The 22,879-nt window shown below is 44.5% G+C and overlaps 1 protein-coding gene across 1 annotated transcript in view; it reads right to left on the bottom strand.

The window, feature by feature from the left end:
- CSMD2 (CUB and Sushi multiple domains 2) overlaps positions 1-22,879 on the bottom strand; it is a 649,885-nt gene that overhangs the window by 146,436 nt on the left and 480,570 nt on the right. The window contains exons 26-27 of the mRNA XM_015134762.3: positions 5,526-5,728; positions 580-771 (exon numbers count right to left, since the gene is read on the bottom strand). Coding sequence (XP_014990248.3) covers positions 580-771; positions 5,526-5,728 — 395 coding nt within the window. The remainder of the gene's footprint in view (positions 1-579; positions 772-5,525; positions 5,729-22,879) is intronic.

The raw sequence follows: 22,879 nt of genomic DNA, 5'->3' as shown, positions 1-22,879 counted from the left end.
CAGGCCCAGCTACTTGGGAGGCTGAGGTGGGAGGATCACTTGAGCCCAGGAGGTCAAGGCGGCAGTGAGTTGTGACAGTGCCACTTGCACTCCAGTGAGACCTTGTCTCTAAGACCGAAAAGAACCAAAAGCCAGGTAACCAATAATTTCCTTGAGAACAGGAAAAGCAAGGTTCTTTTCTTTACATTCTGAGCCTGTGGGTGCCCTTCTATTGCTTCAGGTAATAGAAGGGTCATTTTGGAACCTGTTAGCCTTTACTACCCAAGATGACCCATTCCTCCTTCTGACCTGTACAGCCTGGGCCAGAGAGAAAGGGACAGACTTGTCTGACTTGGAAATCTCTGGGACCATTTTAGCAAGTGAGGAATTTGTAGTGCTTTGTGTGTAGAGTGTGAATGTGAGTGAGTGCGTGTGGGGACACATGCATGCAAAGCAGGGTAGATGATGGGCTTTCTGCAACTTTCATCTGTTTCAATTCTCTTGGCCCCAGGCCCAAGATGCAGCTGCAGAGCATGGAAGGTTCTGGAGCACACAACTGTGAGCCCCAAGGGCAGAGTGCACCCTGCAGCTGCTTTGTACCGATGCATGTTGGCGGGCTGGGCTGCCAGAAGAACCTGTTCTCGATCTTCACACAGCTGATCTCTGCACTTCCCTGCAGCGCGTAACCAGGGTCACACTGGAACACCGTGGAGTCGCCGGCTTCCCAACTGTCACCACTCCGGCTCCCATTCTGCGGGATCCCAGGGTCATTGCAGGATGTTGCTGTGGACACTGGGGCAAGGAAATAGAAGAGAGGGTAAGGTTGCCTGGGTGTCTGCCACTCAGGAGGCTCCCAGCTCATCACCCTCCCTGACTGCCCCATTCGTGCACTGCCACAACCAGCATCACCTCCCCACCATCAGCAGCAGCTGTGGCCACAGTGCCACTATTCTCACTCCCGTTACTATCACTGCCTCTACCACCACTTGTGATCACATTTGTCACTCTCACTGATATCACCACCACCATTCTTCCAGTACTTCACCATTACTGTCATCTGCCTGTCATGAGATGCTATGAGTTAAGCATGATTGTACTGTTAAAATTATAGATCTGAATTCAGCTTAAGAATACAAGCATTGTTACACAAACAAAGCATTGCAAGTTTGTATAACGTAACTAACATGATCAGAAGGAGGAAGTGACAAGATAATCAAGTCTAAACTCCATGTGGCTCACGGTTGTAATCCTAGCACTTTGGGAAGTCAAGGCAGGAGGGTCACTTGAGGTCAGGAGCTGGAGACCAGCCTGAGCAACACAGCAAGACCCTGACTCTACAAAAAAAATAAAAAAAATAGCTGGGTGTGGTGGTGGTTGCCTGTTGTCCTAGCTACTCTGGAGGCTGAGGTGGGAGGATCCTTTAAGCCCAGGAGTTTAAGGCTGCAGTGAGCTATGATCATGTCACTGCACTCAAGTGTGGGCGATAGAGTAAGATCTCATCTCACAAACAAATGAACAAACAAACACATAAACTCCATATATTCAATTGGAAGGGTTTGCAAAGGACTTTGGGAGTTGGCCTGCCTAAATGCTGAGCAGCGCTTGTGAGGTTACAGGAAGTTACTGAAGTTAGGTCAAGATCATGCTCTCTCTTGCAATGGCAGACAACCAAGGATCCATCAGACTGAAACCATATTTGAAGAAAAGTCAGATATTTGTAGCAAGTGGGCAGAGAAGAGTTCAAAAATAGCTGAGATATATTAAAAATCCAAAATACTCAGGAATTTGGGAGATCTTCGTATCTAGTATCTAACCTAGTTTAACATAGAGCAGGTGTTTTATAAGTGAATACTGAATGAATGCTAGATGGAAAGAATACATAAATAGAAGAATGAGTGGGTGAATGAATGAACAAATGTGGCATGAGAAAACACACCAGAGGAACAGGTGCAAGAGTTAGTCCAGAAAAAGGAATCTCAAGAGTTGGAACAACCCTGGCTGCCTCCACGGCCCAGAGCTAACAGCGGGGCCTGGTCCCAGTCCCCAGCTATGTCATCCCTCATAGACTGTGCTCAGCAGACTCTAGGGCAAGGAGGTTCTTGAAACCACAAGATAAATAATACTCATTTGATTGGAATGTCAGTTTTCTCAACATTTTAAGGAAAAACTACTTTTATACCCAAACAAAAGAATTTATTCTGCATTACAAGGTAAAATTCACATTAGTTTTTAAGCAAAAATGTGAAGCCTTAAAGATATTTTGTGCTTGCTACACCCTCCAGACCTCCTGGGGATACACACCCATCCTCTTCTGCTATCAGGAGGATGTCAATGGAAGTTTGAGAAGCAGCAGCCTAGGGCAACTGTATACACTGATATCACTAATTATAACCTCTAGGATTGTATACGAGTCTTGAGTTACACAATCTGATACCTTCTATTCAATAACACGTAAAGAAGCATACAGCAAACTATGGCCCACAGCCATATCTGGGCCTATGCCTATTTTTGTAAATAAAGTTTTACTGGAACACAGGCACACTCATTTGTTTACATATCAACATCTGACAGCTACTGAACTTATTTATAAAGTCAAACATGCATCAATCTTTTTCCTTCCCAGTTAAAATCAGACTTAGCTTTCATCTCTAGCTTTATAGTGCACTGTACACATGTAAATAATCCCCTAGAAGAAAAATAGCTCATTGTTCTGGCCATACTTGGAAGGATTATTTATATGGGAGGGAATAGAGTACAATGATTAAGAGCTTAGGCTTAAGACTCACACACATGGGTTTTGCTATTAACTGGATGACCTTGTATGAGAAGCCTCAGAGCCCACATCTGCAACATGGAGTAATAATGGTGCCCATACTGTAAGGGTCTTGTGAAAATTATAAGAGTTGATGTAGTGGAGAGCTTAATGTGGCACCTACTCAATAGATGGCTGTGATTATGCTTCCCGCTCACCTTTTTTTTCTGTTCTCACTTTCTCTCTTTAATGCTCCTGAATTGGAGCTGCTTGGCGAAGCACCTGGGGAAAGGCTGGATCCACGTGGTACAGACAGGATGTTAGATGTTACACAGTCATGTTTACTTAATAAAGCCAAGCCTGCACTAATCGTCCCTGGCATTTCTGTACAATCCCCTGTCAAATACACACTATAAAGTTAACATGGGGTGAGCCGTTCTCTCTTCCCTAGAGTAGTCCTGGTATTTGCTAACTGATGACAGCAACAGGGAAGGTGACCTTTCCCAAACCTTGGTTATGTCCATAACACTGGGCCATGCTGTCATGACCTTTCTGGAGCCCAAGCTAGGTAGCTTTGACCATGCTACTCTGCCTAAGCAATGCTAAGGGCAGCTTGCCCAAGGAAACTCTTATATTAGAGAAAACCATCCATTCATGTGTTCATATCTTCATGTGCCCATTTGCTTACTAAGCAGTGAGTGGGCACCTATTGTATACATACACTATGAGAGAGTTGGGAGGCATGGCATGACCTTGTCTTCTAAGAGCTTTTAGTGGGATGTCAAATACGTGCCCAGCTTCAAGACGAGACAGAATGCCTGGTATTGACAATGCGCTGAATAAATAGAAGTAAAGTGCCGGGGTGCCGTGGGCTACAGCAATTTTACTCTGAATGGGGAGATTAGGAGGCAGTGGCATCTGAGATGAACCTTGAAGGATGAATAGGACTTCTATGAGCTGGGCAGTGCATGGGAAAGCAGCCTGCATACAGCATAGGAGAGCACCCAGGGACTCTGTCCCGCGTGGCTACACTGAGGACGCAGTGGAGGTCAGATAATGCAAATCTGTGAGGGAATTTGTCAGCACAATTATGGACTTTTTTTTTTTAAGCCATACCCATCAGCTTGGGCACAGTTGGAGAAAATATGTCTGGTTTTAATTATGCATAATACTCCTTTCCCCAGAGAGTGGATTGAGCCATCTCTTTAGCATTCTACCCTCCTTACTGCTAGGAGATCCTTCCATTGCTTATCCCAGCAATTTCCCAAGTTTGTTCCACGAAAACGTTAGTCTCTTGAGATGGCCTTGAAAAAAGTCATCCATGATGGAATATGTTTGGAAATTGTGACCTACCAGACATCTTTTGAATTTAAGTGCGTTAGTATAGCAAACGTTCTCAGAGGTCCCATATTGCAGAACATTTCCTTAGGTCTGCATCAGCCTGAGCACCTCCCCAGCATCACTTGATCATGCAAACTTCTTTTTCCTTGCAATATCAATTAGTATTCCATGGAACTCTTAGGAATAGACAGAAAATGCTAGACTGGAAGCATGCATGAGTGTTAAATGAACAAATTAATAAGTATTAAGCAATGTGATGCCGGAGACTCTCATCTGCTCCCCACGCTGCTAAATGCTCATTTTCACGGAGATGACAGACGTAGAAGAAAAGAGCTAGAAGCAGGATTTGCAACTCTGTAACAATCTCAGTGGTGCCAGGGATATACCCCAACCACCCTTAGCTGATACACCAACTGGGAAAGAGCTCGGGGGCAAAGCCGTGGCACAGGTGCCACAAGAAATCGCTCTGAAATCACCATGGAAACTCCCCCCTCCCTCCCACCACACACACGGTGGAGTAAGGAGATGGTAATGAAGACAGCTGCTGTATAATAAACACGAGCAGAAACCGAGGCAGAGTCACTTGTTCAGGGAGAGGAATGATGGAAGAGGCACTTCAGAGGAGATGAGATGATGCATTCCAGGGAGAGGCAGGACCAGTCATATAAATTATCTCATACTGGGATTTGGATGTTTGAGCATTGGCCATTTTGGGTAGCTCTTTGTCATGCTCCTCCATAATGTGGCTATTGCAGTGCCTAATTAATAAAACGTAGATGACTCATGTTGGCTTCCAGTCTTTGCTGAAACCTGCACTCAACTAAGAACCCGAGCGTGCAGCATGTCCCATCAGCTCATTCATAACCGTGCCCCAAGCCACCATCTACTTGTACCTCCCACATCCCTCCTCATTCCCTGTGCTTCAGTCACATGGAGTAGCCCTCCACTTCCGGAACCCACATTCCTGCATCTACACTTGTTCATGTGTTCTTTGCACCTAAGATGCCCTTTTCTCTGTTTTCCATGTAATAGGGATGCACAAGTCCTCCAAAGTCCATTTCAGTGGCACCCTTCCTTGTCATAGATGACTACTTGCTCCTTGAAACACTTTCTTTTCTTGAGTAACTTCTGCTTGTCCTTCGGGTCTGAGCTTGGACATCATCTTTTCTGGAACATCTTCCTTGATGCTCCAAGGTGACCATTATAGTCCGTATGTCTCCATCCAGATGCTTATCTATTTGCATGTAAGTGTCTATTAACCCACCTGTCTTCCCTACCAGAGTGAGCTCAGCACAGACATTTGAACAGGTGCTAACTATGTACCAGGCACATAGCAGATGCTCAATAACTATCCTTACATGGACTGAGGGGTGAAGGAAAGCAAGGGCCAGAGGGAGGTGGGTGCCATGTGTCAGGATATGTGGAGTGGGGCTGGCAGAGGGCACGCACAGACCTGAGAATTGAATGGCAAAGCCCTGCTTGCTGGTGAAGAAGTCAGTGCTGAACTGCAGGACGACCGAGTTGAAGGTGCTGTGCAGGTCCTTGGGCAGGGCTGGGCCACTCAGCTCCTTCAGCAGAACCCCGCTCTCCACAGGCCCATCCCAGATGCGCAGCACGTCGTGAACCTCCTCTGTGTCAAACACCAGGAAGTGTAGCCTGCATGGAGAGAAGAGGCAGCGGTCATCTGGGCTCAGCCCCTTCCTTCCAGGGGCTTCTGGTCAGAAGGTTGTAAACCTACGAAGCCTGGCCCTAAACCTACAAAGCCCTAAACCTACAAAGCCCTAAACCTATGAAGCCCCAGCAGGAAGGGAGAGAAGGCAGCGTCTGGCAGCATCCTTATGATTTCACCAGGCCAGCTCCTCCCAATGGGGCCTCCAGCAATGGGTGCAAGAGTGAGAAGTGTAGCTTCTGTGCATCCTTTTCTTATTATGAGCTCCATGTTGCCATTGTCAGACTGCATCCCTCTCCTCAACCTTACATAGCCCACAGACCTCTCCCTGAGCCCATATTGTTACCATTCTAGGTTGGGAGGGGAATACTGAGAAGGCAGGATCTGGCTTGGACAAAGGATATAGGTAAAATAAATAATAATTGGGGCTAGAAGGCAGGGGGAACTGTGGAGTCTCTGAGAAGCTGGCCCAGCCACGGTGCAGGTAGGGGTGACCTCATACCTCGGTTTCCCAGAGCAGAACTCTGGGGATATTAGCTATATATAGGCCTGTCTTAGATAATCTCTGCAGACCTCAGGAGGCCAGATAGGGGTCTCCCTGTGTGGGGGTCTGCAGGACACAGACAGAGCTCTCAGATCAAGGGAGCTCAAGTAGTAACCTGAATTTTTCTGGAACCAAAGATTCCAACAGCCAAAGATATCTTGGCTACAAGCCTGTGTGATTCTCTCTCTTAATCCATTTTTTATTATTGTGGAACAATTTTAGACTTACAGAAAAGTTGCAAAGATAGTGCAGTGTTCCCATAGACCCTTCACCGTGTCTTCTATTGCTAACATCTTACATTTCCATGGTGCATTTGTCACGACTAAGAAAGCAATGTTGGCACACTTACTATGAACTACACTCCAGACTTTATTTGAATTTCACCAGTTTCTCCACTGATGTCTTTTTTTGTGTTTCAGGATCCAATCCATTTATCACTATCTCTTTTTAAAAACATCTTTTTAAATTTTAAAAATAAGACATACTCGAGGCAGAGAAAAGGCAAACAATATACAGATGTACTGAATTTAAAAAAAGTCTCTCTTTCACACAGCCAACCTGTTCTCCAGAGCTATTCAATTAATAGTAGGTTTGGTACATATGCTTGCAGAGCTTTTTTCGGTGAGCGCACATATACATTGTTCCCTCAAAATGAGACATATTTTATGTAGTTTTCTATAACTTTCTTTCTTCATTTAATACTACATCATGGACAAAACATCACCCTCATTTTTTTTTTCCTGCAGAAACAGACATTGTTATATAACACAATTTCACATGAAATTGCAAGGAACATTCCCATATTTACTTAGCTTTCTGCATTTCTGTGGATATTTCAGTTGACTTGCCAAAGTAATTCTGGGGGGAGAAGGGCATCTATTTAAAAATTTTAAAATAAATCCTGCTAAATAATCCTCTCAAGTGATTGTTTAAATTTATATTCTCACTAATCAGTATTGATGTTACTATTCTCTCTAAACTTCACCTCATCAACATTAGATATTATAATGTTGTAAATATATTCTTTATGAAAATGCTCCCCCATCTGCTAGGCCACAGTGGAATCTTGCTGGCAGTTTTGAGTTTAGATGATTTAGTAAGGTTGGGTATCTTTGCACATATTTCCTGGGCACTTGTATCTTTCAAATTCTTTATCCATCTTAATTGATGGGTGCAAACTTTTAAAATTCTACTTATATATTATGACTTTTATTTATCTTATATATTTTGATTTCTCTTTTATATGATATAGTTGTTGCTAATCTTTTCTCCTAGTGTCTGGTGACTTTTTCTCATTTAACTTTGGTTTGTGGTATCCATTTTGGTATAGAAGTGATTCATTTTATGTAATCAAATATGTTAATATTTTCCTTTAAGGATACTGGATGTCATGTTATGCTTGGGCAAACCTCTCCCCCACCCAATGATTCAAAAACAAACAAAACTTTAATCAAAACTTTAATACTTTCCTGGGACTTGTATAGTTTCTTTCTTTTTCTTTTCTTTTTTCTTTTGTTCTTTTTTTTTTTTTTTTTTGAGACAGGGTATGTCTGTTACCCAGGTTGGAGTTCAGTGGTGCAATCATAGCTCACTACAACCTTCTGAGTAGCTGAGACCACAGGCACATGCCGCCATGTTTGACTAATTTTATTTTTTATAGGGATGGGGTTTTTCTACGTTGCTCAGGTTGCTCTTGAATGCTGGGATTCAAGCAATCCTCCTGCCTCAGCCTCCAAAAGTCCTGGGATTACAGGTGTGAGCCACTGCACCTGGCTAGTTTCATTTTTTGAGGCTAATAAGTTCATTGTTCTTCCAAATTGACACTCAATTGTCCCAACACCTATCTAAAGCAGCCTTTTCCACACTTTGCCTACCAAAACATCTGTTTACTCCCTCCGTAGCATCTACCAGTCTATCTTTAGTGTACTTATTTGTAGACCATGCTTCTCCCTAACTAGATCATAATTTTCATGAGTGTGGAACCAGGCCTTGCTTGCCTAGGATGTGTCTGACATTTTGGATGGTGCCCATGATGCCCATGGATGATGACACGCTCATAGCTGAAGAATCCTGATTCTTCCTACTGGTTTGAAATGTCCCCTTGGTTGTGGGCTGTTTCTGGACTCTTCTCTCAATTCTAGTGGTCTCTCCTTTCCCTATACTAGAATCTACTTGTGGTACCAGGAATACAGCTACTCAGCTTACTTGGGTTTCCATATTCTCAAATTTTGATTTTTTTACCTAAAACTTACTAATTCCCCAAATTTACTCTATTAGATGAACTTTATGGTTACCAAGTCCCAAAAAATGTGATTGAGATTTTGATTGGAATTATACACACATTGATTAATTTGGAGATAATTGATATCTTTGTGTTACTAATTTTCCCCTGACAGGAACATTGTAGATAACTTAGTTTACATACTTTGCAAAGTTTTATGTTTTTCATCTTTGTTATGGTTTTCTTCTTTGCACACCTCTTGTTAAATTTCCTCTTTGACAGTCCATAAGTTTATGGTTTTGGTTCTATTGTGAATGAGATTTAATGTTTAGTTACGTTTTCTAGTTATTTATTGTCAGATATATATGTATATATATATATATGTGTGTGTGTGTGTGTGTGTGTGTGTTTCTTACTTTCAGTCACTAGTTAGTACTCTCAGAAACCAAGAGAATCTCTTGGATTTCCTAGGTGCAATCTTTTATAGATATAGGAAAGGATTCCTCAAAACCCGGACCTGTGTGAGGCTAGGGCCCCACATTTGATAGAAAAGAGGGAGAAGGAGATCCCTAGGACAGAGCACAAACATGCATACTCACTGCTGTGCCAGGCTGCCCCCTGCCTTCTCTGCTTTCTCTGCAGTGATCAATGCACTGTGAAATCGGCAGCCAAGAGGAGACCAAGTGCCAGCCGTGTGGTGTGGCTGTACGTGCTCTCAGAAAAGAGGTTGCTGTGCGCCACACTCATCAGGGAAGGCAAAAGGAAATGAGACCTGAAGTTTGGGTGGCGTGAAAGGAGAGTGCTTTCTTTGGATTTAATAACATGAGATAAGATCCGGAGGCAGACAGAAGGTGAAGCTGTCCGGGAAGAAAGGCAACTCCATACTTGAGTTCAGGTGGTATCAGGATGCCATAGAGAATACAGCTGGATTGTGAGAGGGAAGAGAACGAGAGTCTCAAAATTAGCTATGGGAGTTTGGGCTTTATCGTGCTCTAGTTAGAGGCCATGTGAAATCCTGAGGGTGAACAACTGAATGAATGAGTGAGTGAATCAATGAATGAATAAATGAAACCCCAGTCTGACAGGAAGCTGAGAAAAGCAAGAATATGGGGACTAAATAGACATGAAAGAAAATGTGTTTCCATAACAACCACTGTGTATAAGGCACTTTCACATTAGCCCATGGAGTCCATGCAAGCATCTTTATTTTGCAGGTAGGACTAGTCTCATCTTTAACAATGAGAATACTAAGGCTCTGAGAGGGTAGGTAACTTGCCCAAGGTCATGGGCTGATTAGACAGTAAGCTGGAATTGCTATTATTTAATACTAATCCAGGTCAGACCTTAGTGCTTCTACTCTTTCTCCTGACAATGCTGCCCACATCTCTAGGAGGAAGAGGTTGTGGTTGAGAGCTAGGCAGGGGCTGGAGAGGCTCTATCAGTCATCAACAGTTTACATGTGAGTCATACATAAGCTGATATGAATTAAAAATGCCAGTTCATTGCATTGGGCTTAGCTGATCTGATAAACAGACAAAGTGAAAGGCTTGGCACTGATGTTGTGGAGAGGAGTGCAGAAGAGGGGAGGAGGAGGCGGGGTTCTCTGTGTGCACAAACAATACAAGTTGGCAACGGAAAGGACAGAGGCTCAAGTTCAAGCCCCTTTCGGCACTCGTTCACTTAAGCTCCTCCCATATGCGGGGTGCTGCAGTATAACAGTGAAGATGACAGACAGGGTGCCATTCCCCGGGAGCTTCTGGAGATGGGCAATAACCCCCCAGACACAAACTCACTCAAAAATTATCAGCTGTGTCCAGCACAGGGCAGGACATGGCAGAGTGCTGAGGCAGAGTATCCACTTCAGACAGAGTGGCCGGAGAAGACCTTCTAAGGAGGTGGCATTTAAGCAAGATGCCAAGCCATGTGGACAGCAGGCGGGGCGAGAGGTGGGAGGAAGCCTGTGGTGAATAAAGGACAGTATGTGCAAAGGCCCCAGTGGAAAGGCCATGGAGGCTGACGCTGGGCCAGGAGAGGCAGGCAGGGTCAGGGCTGGCGGGACTCTGTGGTGGGGGGAAGATGTTCGGCGTGCACTATAGGAGCTGAGGGAAGTCACTGGTATATTTTAAGCTGAGATCTGACAGGTTCCGATTTACATTTTAAGATCACTCTTGGTGCCTGGGTAAGAAAAGATTGACAAGGGCAAGAGTGGATACAGGGAAATTAGCTAGGGGCTGCCACAGGGGGCCAGTGACCCCTTTTATTATAAACCTCTGATGGTCGCCAGTAAAGACTTGGTTTGCCAAACCCAACAACATTTATTAAGACTCTTATTGAATACTTTTCTCATTTTATAGAAATCAGAGTCTATAAATGCTAATGAGCAGTTCTGATCAATATAGAGAATTCCAGGCCATACCAGATGTTGGGGTTTGTGTGAGCAGCTCCCCCGTAGGTGAACACTGGGTCTTCTTCTGACTTTTGATATCCTGAAAAAAGTTTTCGGCCCCCTCCCCCTTGCACTGTGCCCCCAGGTAGGAGAAACTGAAGTGGGGGAAAGAGGTGAAAAGATCTGCCTTCCTATTGATGACCTGCTTGTCTGCGTGCGCGTTTCTTTGGGCCACAAACACAAAACAGGCCATTTCCAGGGAAGAGGAATGAAGCACGTTGCCTGCCAAGTTCTGTGTTGAGAGCTGCAGAAATGTGCAAGGCTCCGCATTTGTCCTGGAGGAAACTTATTGAAGGAGACACCCAAAACATAATAATATATGCCATAGGTGCTAAAGAGTGGGATAAATAAGATGCCATCAAAATAACCGGAGGAGAAAAAGAGCTAAATGTTTGTAGAAAATCTCCTATGTGCCAACTGCTTTATGTACATTGCCGAGTATCCTCATAACACCTTGCAGTTGAGAGTGAATTCTCACTATTTTGCTGTGGAAGAACTGAAGTTCCAAGGGATTAACAGAGGCAACTAGCAAGGGTCAGAGCCGGTATTCAAACCATGTCTGGCACCAAAGGACTTTCTTTTACATCATCTTCTTCTTTTAATTTGAAGAGGCAAGGAAAGCTTCAAGGAGGCAGTGTCTTTGAAAGAGTTTTGAAGAAAGGAAAGTGTGGAGAAACTGAGGGAGAGGAAGATGGCAAAAGAGGGAAAAGCATATTCAGAGGCATCGAAAGTGTAACTGGCCTTCCGGGATCCAGTTTCCCTCCCATCCTTTCAATCCACCTTTTCCATCAGGACCAGGGTGATCCTTCTGAACCGCTCCTCTGACCCAGTCTCTCCTCCTTGTCTATAGGATAAAGTCAGACTTCCGAGGGGACACACCAAGTCCCTCCTGGGCTGCCCCAGTTGCCTTCTCCCGTTCTTCTCACCCTTTACTGATTTCCTTCTTATTCTCTTGCTTCAGAGCCTTCTCTCTGCCTGGAAGTTCCCCTTGCACATGCCCCCATGCCACCTGTAGTGGGTTGACTTGTGTCCCCCAAAAGGATATGCTCAAGTCCTTACCCCTGGTACCTGTGACTTTGATCTTATTTGGAAATATAATCAGATGTGATCAAGTTATGACAAGAAGGGCATACTGGATTACGGTGGGCCCTAAATCCAATGACTGATATCATGATAAGAGAAAAGAGAGGGAGATTTGGATACAGAGACATGAGGGAGACACAGGGAAGGAGATCATGTGATGGAGGCACAGATAGAAGTAATGTGTCTGCAAGACAAGGAATGCCAAGGGTTCCTGGCAACCACCAGAAGCTACGAGAGACATGAGACAGATTCTTCCCCAGCATTTCCAGAGGGACCTTGGCCCACTGAGAACATGATTTTGGACTTCTAGCCTCTAGAACTGTGAACAAAACACATTTCTGTTATCTTAAGCTATTCAGTTTGTTGCAGCAGCCCTAGTAAATTCTTCTACCCCCTGACTGATGTGTACTGGTAGGTGCCTCACATCTAGTGGGCAGCTTTTCCACAGGCTTCTCCTCATCCTCCCCATCCCTGCAGTCTGGAGAGATGCTCCCTCTACAGGCTCCTGCTCTATCAGAGTCATCTGTTGACTTCCCTGTCTTGCTGAATCCCTTAACTCTTGTGCCAGTGTCACATTCACTTCTATATCTCCGGTACCCAGCATGCGGCCTGACCCGTGCTAGCCCCTTGGTGAATGTTGTCTGATTGAATTGATGAATGAAAGAATGGCTCACCAGCTTTCAGGGACCCCTGTGGTTCATCCAAACTCACCCACTGTCCTTGCCAAGCATCTGTCACTCTACAAGAGGCAACTCAAACAAATCCTATATACTAAGGAAGATACTTCCTATTTCTCTGGAAGTTTTGAGCTCTTCCTTCACCACTCACATCCAGCCCCTTGGATCTTACAGCTGTATCTTTGGTGCTCTACACTACCAAAGACATAGAATCTAGCCACACAGAACCTGGGCCAGAGCTCGCTGCTAAGTCTAAACCTGGGAGAAACTGGGATACTGCAACCACAGTCTCACACTTTTTAAATTCAGCCCTGTAGGTTCCCTGAGCCTATAGTGATACTGATAGTCATACTTTAAATCTATAAATAGTAAGTACAAGGCACTGGTGATTCAGATAGGAATATGGCATGCTTCCACCCCCTGCCTGTGGTACAATCTACAGTAAAGGTATGTACAGAGAAGGTCCCTAACTTAGGTCAGGGAGATGAGACCAGGCCTCCTGGGACAGGTAACTACTGAGCTGAGTCTGATATCTTTATAAGAGAAAAGAGAGATGAGAGATTAACAGGATGAGTCCAGATGAAGGGAGTGGGTGAGGAGGGTGAGAAGGGGACAGAATGTGGGCAGAGAAAAGAGGGTATGCAAAGATACAGATGGGATGTAGAGGTTGGCCCACCCAGGAAATGACAAGCTCTTCAGGAAGACAAAGCATGAGGTGCAGGTGGCTGAGAGCTGAAGCGGTGGCTCAGGGAATGGTGATAATGTCCAAGCTGCAGAGAAGCACGGAAGTCATAGTCCCCATTCTCCTAGTGAGAGCAGTTTCCCTGGTGCTGGGGCAGTGCTGAGGGCAGCGAGCGAGGGGTTCCACCAAAGAAGGGCTTTTGAGTTGGTCTCCTAAGTCTGGTATCTGGTTTGCCTGGGTTGCATCTTGGGCACTCATGATAATCTGCAGTCTAACTCCAGCAAGTATGCCAGCTCAGGTAGCTGGGTCTCACTGGGCCCTGGTTCTCCCTCCCATTCTTTGGTGGGGCTGCCCTGAAGTTCTGCTTGCCCTGCGGGGACTGGATATTGACTTCATTGCTGATTGCAGGGACATCCTGGGATGTGCAGATATTCCTGTTCAAGTCTGAGATCTCCACATGCCTTTCCTCATGGTGTTTTCAGAGTTCCACCTCCCACTGCAACACCCACCCTCCCCCCCACCAACTAACAGCAGGCCCTAGCTAAGGGTGCACCCACCTGGCCCTCACTCCCTTACCTCTTCCCACCAGCCCCCTCTGAGACTCCACTGTGCTTTGTTGAGGCTAGTGTAAGGTTCATGACACTCAGCTTCAGCAACAGGAGATTTTCTACCAGAGCCTAGATCTGAGAAGTTGGGAGGACAGTAGATTCTCACTGCAGGGGCCTGTCCCTCTCAAGTGCTGTCCACAGGCAAAACTTGCTTCTGGGATTATGGTCCTCAGTTCTTTTAGTCTGAAGGAAACTTGGACACACTAGGTATTAAAAAAAAAAAAAAAAAGGTTCCCACCTCCCTGCTTATAGGCAGTTTATCTCTATCCCATTGCAAATTGGAAAGGCATGCAAAAATGAGAAAAGAAAAAAAATTCATGGCACCTTGACATGTTGATTTTACTTGCCTTCTGACTGGGCCCCAGAATATGAAAGGGCTTTGGATGCTCCTAACCAACAGCCACCACCGCAGGAACACAATAAACCCTTCACTGATGTGAGTCACGATGGTGGATCTTTACATTAGGGGAAAATGGCACGTGAATGAACAGCTGCTGCAGGGGAAAGGGGGTCAGAAATCACTCCTGTCCCCACATGAGAATGCAGCTGAAATTATCCTTGGTGACATTGGAAAGGGCAATAAGAAAATAATACTTGTTTTATCAAATGCCCCCCTCTAAGCTGCCCGAGCTGCAAACTAACAATTAAACCATGATCATAACAGCAGACAATAATAATTAAGTACCATGCTATCCAAAGAGCAAAAACTGAGAAGACAGCCCAAAGCCCAAATCCAGCATTGGTGTCTAGAGCAAAATAAAAGGCTTTTCTCTTCAGGGACCAGCTGGCATTCAAAAGAAATAAAAGATTCTTTGGTTATTTTCTAAAGTGGAAAAATAAAACTGGGCTTCAGGTCACTGAAAACGCCGCAGAATGTTCCAGGGTAGTGACTGGTGTCTTGGACTTAGGCTGTGACCTTGTGCTTCCCTCTAACGTGCTGGGCGACCTCCGGCCAGCTGCCCTCTCTTCCTCATCACCCTGTAGCCAGAGGCTCTGAGACTGCCTATCACTAGACAGAGTCCAGAGTCTGCCCTGTCGGTGTCAGGGATTCTGTGAGGGGCCAATGTATCTTTGTCCTTGGAAGAAATGTTTCCATAAAGTAAAAACACTGGTTGTGGGGCCAAAGACCTGGGTTCAAATTGTAGTTCTTTTTTTTTTTTTTTCCTTGCTCTGTCGCCAGGTTGGAGTGCAGTGGTGCCATCTCGGCTCACTGCAATCTCCGCCTCTTGGGTTCAAGCTATTCTCCTGCCTCAGCCTCCCGAGTAGCTGGGATTACAGGTGCATGCCACCTCACCCAGCTAATTTTTGTATTTTTAGTAGAGACGGGGTTTCACCATGTTGGCCAGGATGGTCTCAATCTCCTGACCTTGTGATTCGCCTGCCTCGGCCTCCCAAAGTGTTGGGATTACAGGCATGAGCCACTGCGCCGGCCTCAAATACTAGTTCTGAGAGAGCTAATTTGGTGACCCGGCAGAGCCTCAGTTTACCCCATGTAAAATGGCTGTAATTTCAATCTATCAAGCAGCATTGCTAAGAGTATTATCATAAATGAAATCACATATAAAGCATCTAGCACATAGTATTAAAAATCATCAAATAGTAAAATCACCTAAAATAATTCCATTTTTGTTCAATTTATTATATTTTTTACTTGACTAAGAGAGATGTGCTAAAGTTTCCTATAAGGATTGTCAATTTCTCCTCATATTTCTGACAGATTTTGCTTTATGTTTTCTCATTAGGTTACTTAGTGCAGAAAGATTCACGACTGTTAGCATTATTGTGGACCATGCATTTGATCATATGAAAGCATTCCCTGTGTCTCTTTTAATGTTACTTAACCTTGAATTTTATCTTTTTTTTTTTTTAAAGAAAAGCAATATTGTGATCCCTGCTTTTTACTTCCATGTGTTCTCATGCTATTCTTTTGTCCCAACCTTTTATTTTTGAAATTTTGTTGTTCTTCTGTTTAGCAGCATTCTTTTAAATTTTATCCAACCCAAGAATTTTTGCCTTGCAATATGAATGTTTCCCAGCTCATAGCTCCTTACAACTCCTGCTTTCCCTGCCACAGGTCAGTCAGTAGTTGCTCTACACGTTACCGTATTGGCTTCCTTTCCCTGTGCACCATCATCTTGGGGCCTCTCTCTGGGAGCCTGTGTTTGCTCCCTCTGCAGACCCTTTGCTCAGCATCTGAGTTTTGCACTCTGCTCAGGCACCTGACCTTAGTTCTTTGCCGATCCTTCAGAGAAGCCTCAGATGATAGCACTTTTGTGCTCTGGGCCTTATATCCGGTCACCCTCCCAGTCTCCTGCCCATCCTGAGCTCCTGTAACCTTGATCTGCTCCAGAGGCTGCCTCCACTCCCCGCATTCTCTTTTCTCTACATGAGGCCTGGAGCCTTGAATTACTTTGTGGGATAGATACCTCCAGCCCCACCCAGGACCCTGTTCCCACTGCAGAGTGGCACTGGACTGTGAAGTGTGTGAAAAATTAACCTTTATTGTGAGATTTGGGGATTATCTGTTATATCAGTTAGCCATTACTGTTGGTAATAATACGAGCTTATTTCCACCATCCTGTTTTATGCTTTTTTGTTTTGTTTTGTTTTGAGACAGAATCTCACTCTGGCACCCAGGCTGGAGTGCAGTGGAGTCATCTCAGCCCACAATAAGCTCCGCCTCCCATGTTCAAGTGATTCTCGGGCCTCAGCCTCCTGAGTAGCGGGGACTACAGGTGCGTGCCACCATGCCTGGCTAATTTTTCTATTTTTAGTAGAGATGGGGTTTAAGCTGGGTTGACCACACTGGTCTCGAACTCCTGGCCTTAAGTGATTCACCTCCCTCAGCCTCCCAAAGTGCCGGGATTACAGGCATGAGACACCATGTCTGGCTGTGTTTTATGCTTTTGTTTATTATATTTTCTTGCTTTTTTGGGTTATATTTCTTAGTTTTTAAGTTTTCTTTATTGATTTGCAAAGTACACATTTTGTTTTAAATTCTATGGGTGGTTGTCTTTAAGCATTTTCAAAAGTACTCCTAAACTTGTATTTTCCCTAATCATCAAATTTAAGAAAAATAATATATTATACCATTTTACTTCTTCTTATGTAAGACAGTAAATCTTAAAAAGGTTTTACTTTTCCCTATGCCCTCCCCCAACCATCAAACCATTGACAATATAAGTAGGGACTACAGGCCCAAGTTATGCACAGTCTTTCATGGTCACCAATTCTTAGTACCAAGTAGTTTTTCTAAACATCTCAGTAGGCTAAAAATTATATGTCTGTATTAGCTTCCTATGGATGCTGTAACATATTACAACAAACTTGGTGGCTTAAAACAACAGAAATTTGGCCGGGCATGGTGGCTCATGCCTGTAATCCCAGCACTTTGGGAGGCCTGGGCAGGTGGATCACCTGAGGTCAGGAGTTCTAGACCAGCCTGACAAACATGGTGAAACCCCGTCTCTACTAAAAGTACAAAAATTAGCCGGGTGTGGTGGTGGGTGCCTTTAACCCCAGGTACTCGGGAGGTTGAGGCAGGAGAATCACTTGAACCCAGGAGGTGGAGGTTGCAGTGAGCCGAGATCACGCCACTGTACTCCAGCCTGGGCAACAGAGCGAGAATCCAAATCAATCAATCAAACTAACAAACAAAAATAAACAAAACCAGAAATTTATTCTTTCATAGTTCTGGAGGCCAGACATCTGAAATCAGTATTGCTGTGCTTCAGTCAATGTGTCAGTAGGGCCATGCCCCCTCTGGAAGCTCCAGAATAGACTCTATTCCTGCCTCTTCCAACTTCTGATGCTGTTGGCATTCCTTAGCTTATGGCTATATCACTCTAACCTCTACTGCTGTCTTTGAATCACCTTCTCCATTACGTGTACAAAACCTCTGTCTTTCTCTTACAAAGTTGCATGTGGTTGCATCTAGGGCTCACCCAGATAATCCAGGATAGCCCCTTCATTTCAAAATCCTTAATCACAGCTGCAGAGATCCTTGATCCAAAGAAGGCAATATTTCCAGGTTCCATGCATTAGAACCTGACATCTTTGGGGGGGCCACTGTTCAGCCTGCTACAATGTTTTTGTAAGTTCCTCAGGAAGCCTATGAGAGCCAATTTTATGTGGCTTTTGTGCATATCTGAGAATAATATGTCACCTTTGTAAGTAAATTATATTTCCTGGCTGAATCAACACTTCTTGGGACCAATAACACCACTGGCTTTGGACTTTGGTATTATGTTAAAGAAAAGGAGTCTTAGGAGGGTTGGATTAGTTGTAGTGGTTTTGTAAATGAATATTTTATAGAATGAGGGATGACTGTGTACTTGCTTGTGTGAGCTGGTTTTGCCAAATGCTCGTAGGGATTTTTTATGATCCATCCTGAGCTCCTATACCCTTGATCTGCTCCAGAGGTTGCCTCTGCCTCCTGCTTTCCCTTCTACCTCACCCAAGGCCTAGAGCCCTGAATTACTTTGTGGAGTAAGCACTCTCACCCCTTGCAATGATTTCATTTTTCATCACGTTGTATCTACTTTAATTTTTGCCTGGAAATTCAATGAATCCTTTCACTTCACTGAGAACATTTTAGCCCTGGTCACCCCACTCCCCACCTTTTCCCCAGGGGAGATGGTAGCCTTTTGTATTTTATTATTCCTTCTGCTCCGTTTCATTGCTGTTCTGCATTTGTGCTTCCTGGATTGGCACTCTGTCTTCCATGTTTGTCTACTTTTCATTACTTAGAGTCTAGCTTGTCTACTACTTCAATGCTTTTATTTCTTACAAGGCAAATGCTGCTGTCGTGGATTTTAGTTGTTACTGTGTGTTTAATTTCTTCGCATCCTTTGTCACCTTCATCACTGTCTGTCTATCTCAGAATCTGTCCTCCCGCATTCTATCATCTATCTTCTATTGATCATCCATATTTCTTATATTCAAATGAGATTATTATGTCTATACCCATTTACATTTTCTTGTCTATTATAGTAAAACATTTTTAGAAAAACAATTTTGTATTTTTTCAGGGACATGTTTCTCTTTTAATGAATGGTATGTGTTAAGTGGCATCACACAAGTTTATTTTATGTATTTTTTGCTTATTTCTTTACTTATTTTTGGAAAGGGAGAGATCTATACTGGTTCAGTATGGTCAACCCACAGGGAATGTGCATTTCTTTGGTTGAACAGTTTATTCAACTAAGAGATGTTGGAATTCAGTTTTAGGATCTTAAACCGGTAGTCAAGTTGATGCATGCTGGCCAATTCAACTACTCAGTGTAGCTCGGTTGGATTATTGTATGAGGATAATTTGAAGTAGTTTGAGTTTCTTTCTCTAGAGGTATTCCACGAAAAGCTGAATGGCCAGAGAGTGCCACCATTCTCAAAGCTACATTTATACCTACCAGGCTATCCACATCCCCTCCTTCAAAAAATGTTTACATTCCTTTTGGCTATTCCCTGATTTGTTGAAGCCTTAAATCTGACAAAGGAATACCCCACTGTGTGTTTGCTTCTCTGTTCAGTTCCTTTAGGAGGTCAGCTCTTGCAGTGTAAGTACATGGACCTTCTCTGTTTAAGGTTTAACTTGCTGTAGTTGCTCAGAAATAAACCCTCTGGAAGCTACTGAACCTGCGGCCATAATTCCTGGCAAGAGCTGTGAATGCAAGCTTCACTTCTGGTGCCTTCTGCCTCCTCTGGGCCAGCTGCCCACTTGCTGGCTGGAGGGAGGCAACACTGACCACAGTGGGGAATTGCTGCCCTGTGACTGATCTGAAATGACAGCAAGGGAATCCAGGTTTCGGGCACAACCAGATGTTTTTCTAGCCCAGCATCCTCCCAGGAAGACAAGTTCCACTGGGCAGGGGTCCTGGTTAATCAAAACCATGCCCCCCAATGCCTGCTGCATGGTGACCAAAATCCAAGAATGGAGTTTTCAGTTTTCCCTATATGTGAATCATTAGGAAGTATCCATAAAGTTAAAAAACAAGGACTATTAGCCAAATATGAGCTTTATGGGCATCAGGAGCAGAAATCCGAGTGTCCAGAGTGAGAAGTTCTCCACCTTCCATGGGTCCCAGACCTCTGTAGGGAAAGCACGTCAGCAGAGGACTGTCTCCTCTCCCTTCCTCCTTCCCCCTCCGTGAAGCCAGTCAACAATAGCTTCAACCCTAACCACATTTGCACATACAAAATGACTCAGTTCTTTTGAATATAACCAGGATCCCTCAAACAGTGCTCCTAGGCTCCTCCCTGGCTTCCCAGCCAATTTATCCTCTGCACTGCTGCCACGGATCTTCCTGAAGTCCTCATATCCCCCCTAGACAATGAGCTCTTCCAGAAGCAGCTGTGTATATTCCTATCTTCCTCCCTTTCACATGCCTGGGAGGGCCTCACCTCCACCCTGCATGGGGAGCTCCTACGGTTCTTTAAAGTGTAAAAGTGCTTCCTCTCTGTAGTCCACTCCCAACTGCCATACAGAATTATGATCTGTCCTCGCAGACACTTTTCTATTGTGTTTCGTGCATACTTCTACTATAGCAGTTATCACATTATCTTAGAATCTATAGCAGAAACTGTGGGTTGGATGATCTGTGCTTCATTTCCAAACTTCTCATTTCTCTTTACTATTGAGGTTCTAAAAGCAAAGCAAAACTGATTTCCCATTTTCCCCTGCCAGGCGTGGCAAGTTCTGACTAATGAGATGTAGGACAACATCTCTAAGGATAGTGGTCCTTCCCAAATACACAAGCAAACTTTCATTAGGAGAGAGCTCCGTGCCCTTTCCTCTTCCCTCTTCTTTTAGACTGGAACACAGACATAATGTCTGGAGCTGCGGCAGCCAAGTAGGTAGCCATGAGGATGAAAATCTCGGGATGGCAGAGCAAGAAGAAAGGTTATGGCTTCCTGAGCAGCGGTACCAGGTCTGGATGGGACCTTCAGGTTCTTGTTCCAGGAGAAAAATGAACCCCCATCTGTTGAAGCCAGCTTTAGTCCGTTTTTCTATTTTCATTCCTAACTGATATAATTTCTATCTATAATACTGAGACCTTCAAGGGGAAAAGCTGTTTCTTATTTATATTTATACCCCTGTGCCTGGCAGCATGCCCAGCACTGAGTAAATGCTCCAAGTTTTTAAATTGAACTGAACGTTGTTACTGTCTTTAAAATGTTCCAACAGCTCCTTATTATGCTGAGAAATCCATTCAGAGTTCTCGTCTTGGCCTTCAGTGTGTAAAGACTCCTCTTTACCCACACAGCCTTATTTGCCCACATGCATGCAGCTCCAGCCACGTCAAGTGAGTGCCCTTTCGTGGTCAGATCCTATATTTTCCCCTATGCTCATGCTTTTGCTCTCCTACCCCTACCTGGAAAGACTGCCTCTACAGTCCCTCTCTCTCTTCTCTGTTACTGAACTCCTCTCTCTCTTCTCTGTTACTGAACTCCATTGCTTGGCTTGCACTTATAGCATTTATTTTATCTTGGAAGTAGCTGTCTGTTTGACTATTTCCCCACTAGAATGTGAACTCTTGGCAGACAAGGCTTGGCCTTGGTCTGGTCTTTGTGTTTCCAACTGCACAGCATCACACAGTCTCTGGCACAGAGCAGGTATTCAATGCATATTTTGTTAGATGGAATCAGACCACAGCCTGAATGGCAGACTGGAAAGAGCAAAGACTGACGTTAGACAGAACATGTTCAAAATCCACAATCCGGGGTGATTGTGAGATCTCAAGGAAGGTCATTTATCCTTTCTGGGCCTCGATGATCTGATCTATAAAATGGGGACAGTAATAACTGATTCAGAACCTGGTGTGCTATAGGTATTTAATAAATGTTAGATAGAGGCGCAGGACCAAGAGCAAAAGGCTTTCCCTCCCTTTCTTATCCAAGTTTTATCTGAGCTGGCCCACTGATTATTAAAAACCAAACCAAACCAAAACAAAACAAAACCCTCCAGCTCAACACTAGAAGCTGAGAAGAGGTTCCACTCCTACAGGATGAAACTTCTGTGTTCTATGTACGGATGACACAGGCAAGGGTGACAGGGAGAGAGCAGCTCATGGGTCTGCCCTCCTGCTGTCAGCTGCCAGGCCTGGATGGAGTGCAATGGCCCATCCACCCCATTCTTCCATTCCACTCTTGTCACACACATCCAAGCAGGACCCATGTTCCAGCTTGGACCACACCCAAGGGTAAGCCTGACCATAGATTCCTGCAGCCAACCACTTCGCCTCTTGGGCACTCCTGGGAAGGGACCATCCTTGCCCAGCTTGCTGGAGCAAACCTGGCTACAAATCCCTCTGGTCACCCCCAGTGCTTGATCAGGGCTGAAGCAGGGTAGGGAGATGCGCCTGAAAGGCTTCTCCTGTCCGTGCCCCTGGAAATAACCTCATGGGCTAGCCTGCTGCCTAGCCCATGTCCCTTCCCATCTGGCACACCTGCTCCCACCTACAATATAGCACCCACCACCTGAGATCCTTTAGGGGTGACTTACAGCCTGCTGTGCTTAGGAATACTCTGTTTGGGTAAAATTGACAATCCACCTAGCTCCAGGTGGGAGTTCTCATCATTTGGGAATTACATGCCAGTCATGTTCTAGGTGCTTTATATATGCTCACTCAATCCTCATAGCAACCTTAAGGAGGGTACCCTCTTTACTTATCATCTTAAAGATAAGATAACTGAGGAACAGAGGGCTTAAAGAGCTCCCTGAGCAACATAGCAAATAAGAGTGGCAGGTAGGCTGGTACCAGAGTCCAGCTCTTAGTTATGACTTGATAGTAAATAAACAATAAAACTTATGGGACATAAAGAATCCAGCTGAATAATCAAACCAATGGCTCAAGTGCAAAATGCAGTTGACGCAGGAAA

Source organism: Macaca mulatta, chromosome 1 (assembly GCF_049350105.2).
Source record: "Macaca mulatta isolate MMU2019108-1 chromosome 1, T2T-MMU8v2.0, whole genome shotgun sequence".
Taxonomy (NCBI): Eukaryota; Metazoa; Chordata; class Mammalia; order Primates; family Cercopithecidae; genus Macaca; species Macaca mulatta.
This window is presented reverse-complemented; position numbering and strand designations above follow the sequence as displayed.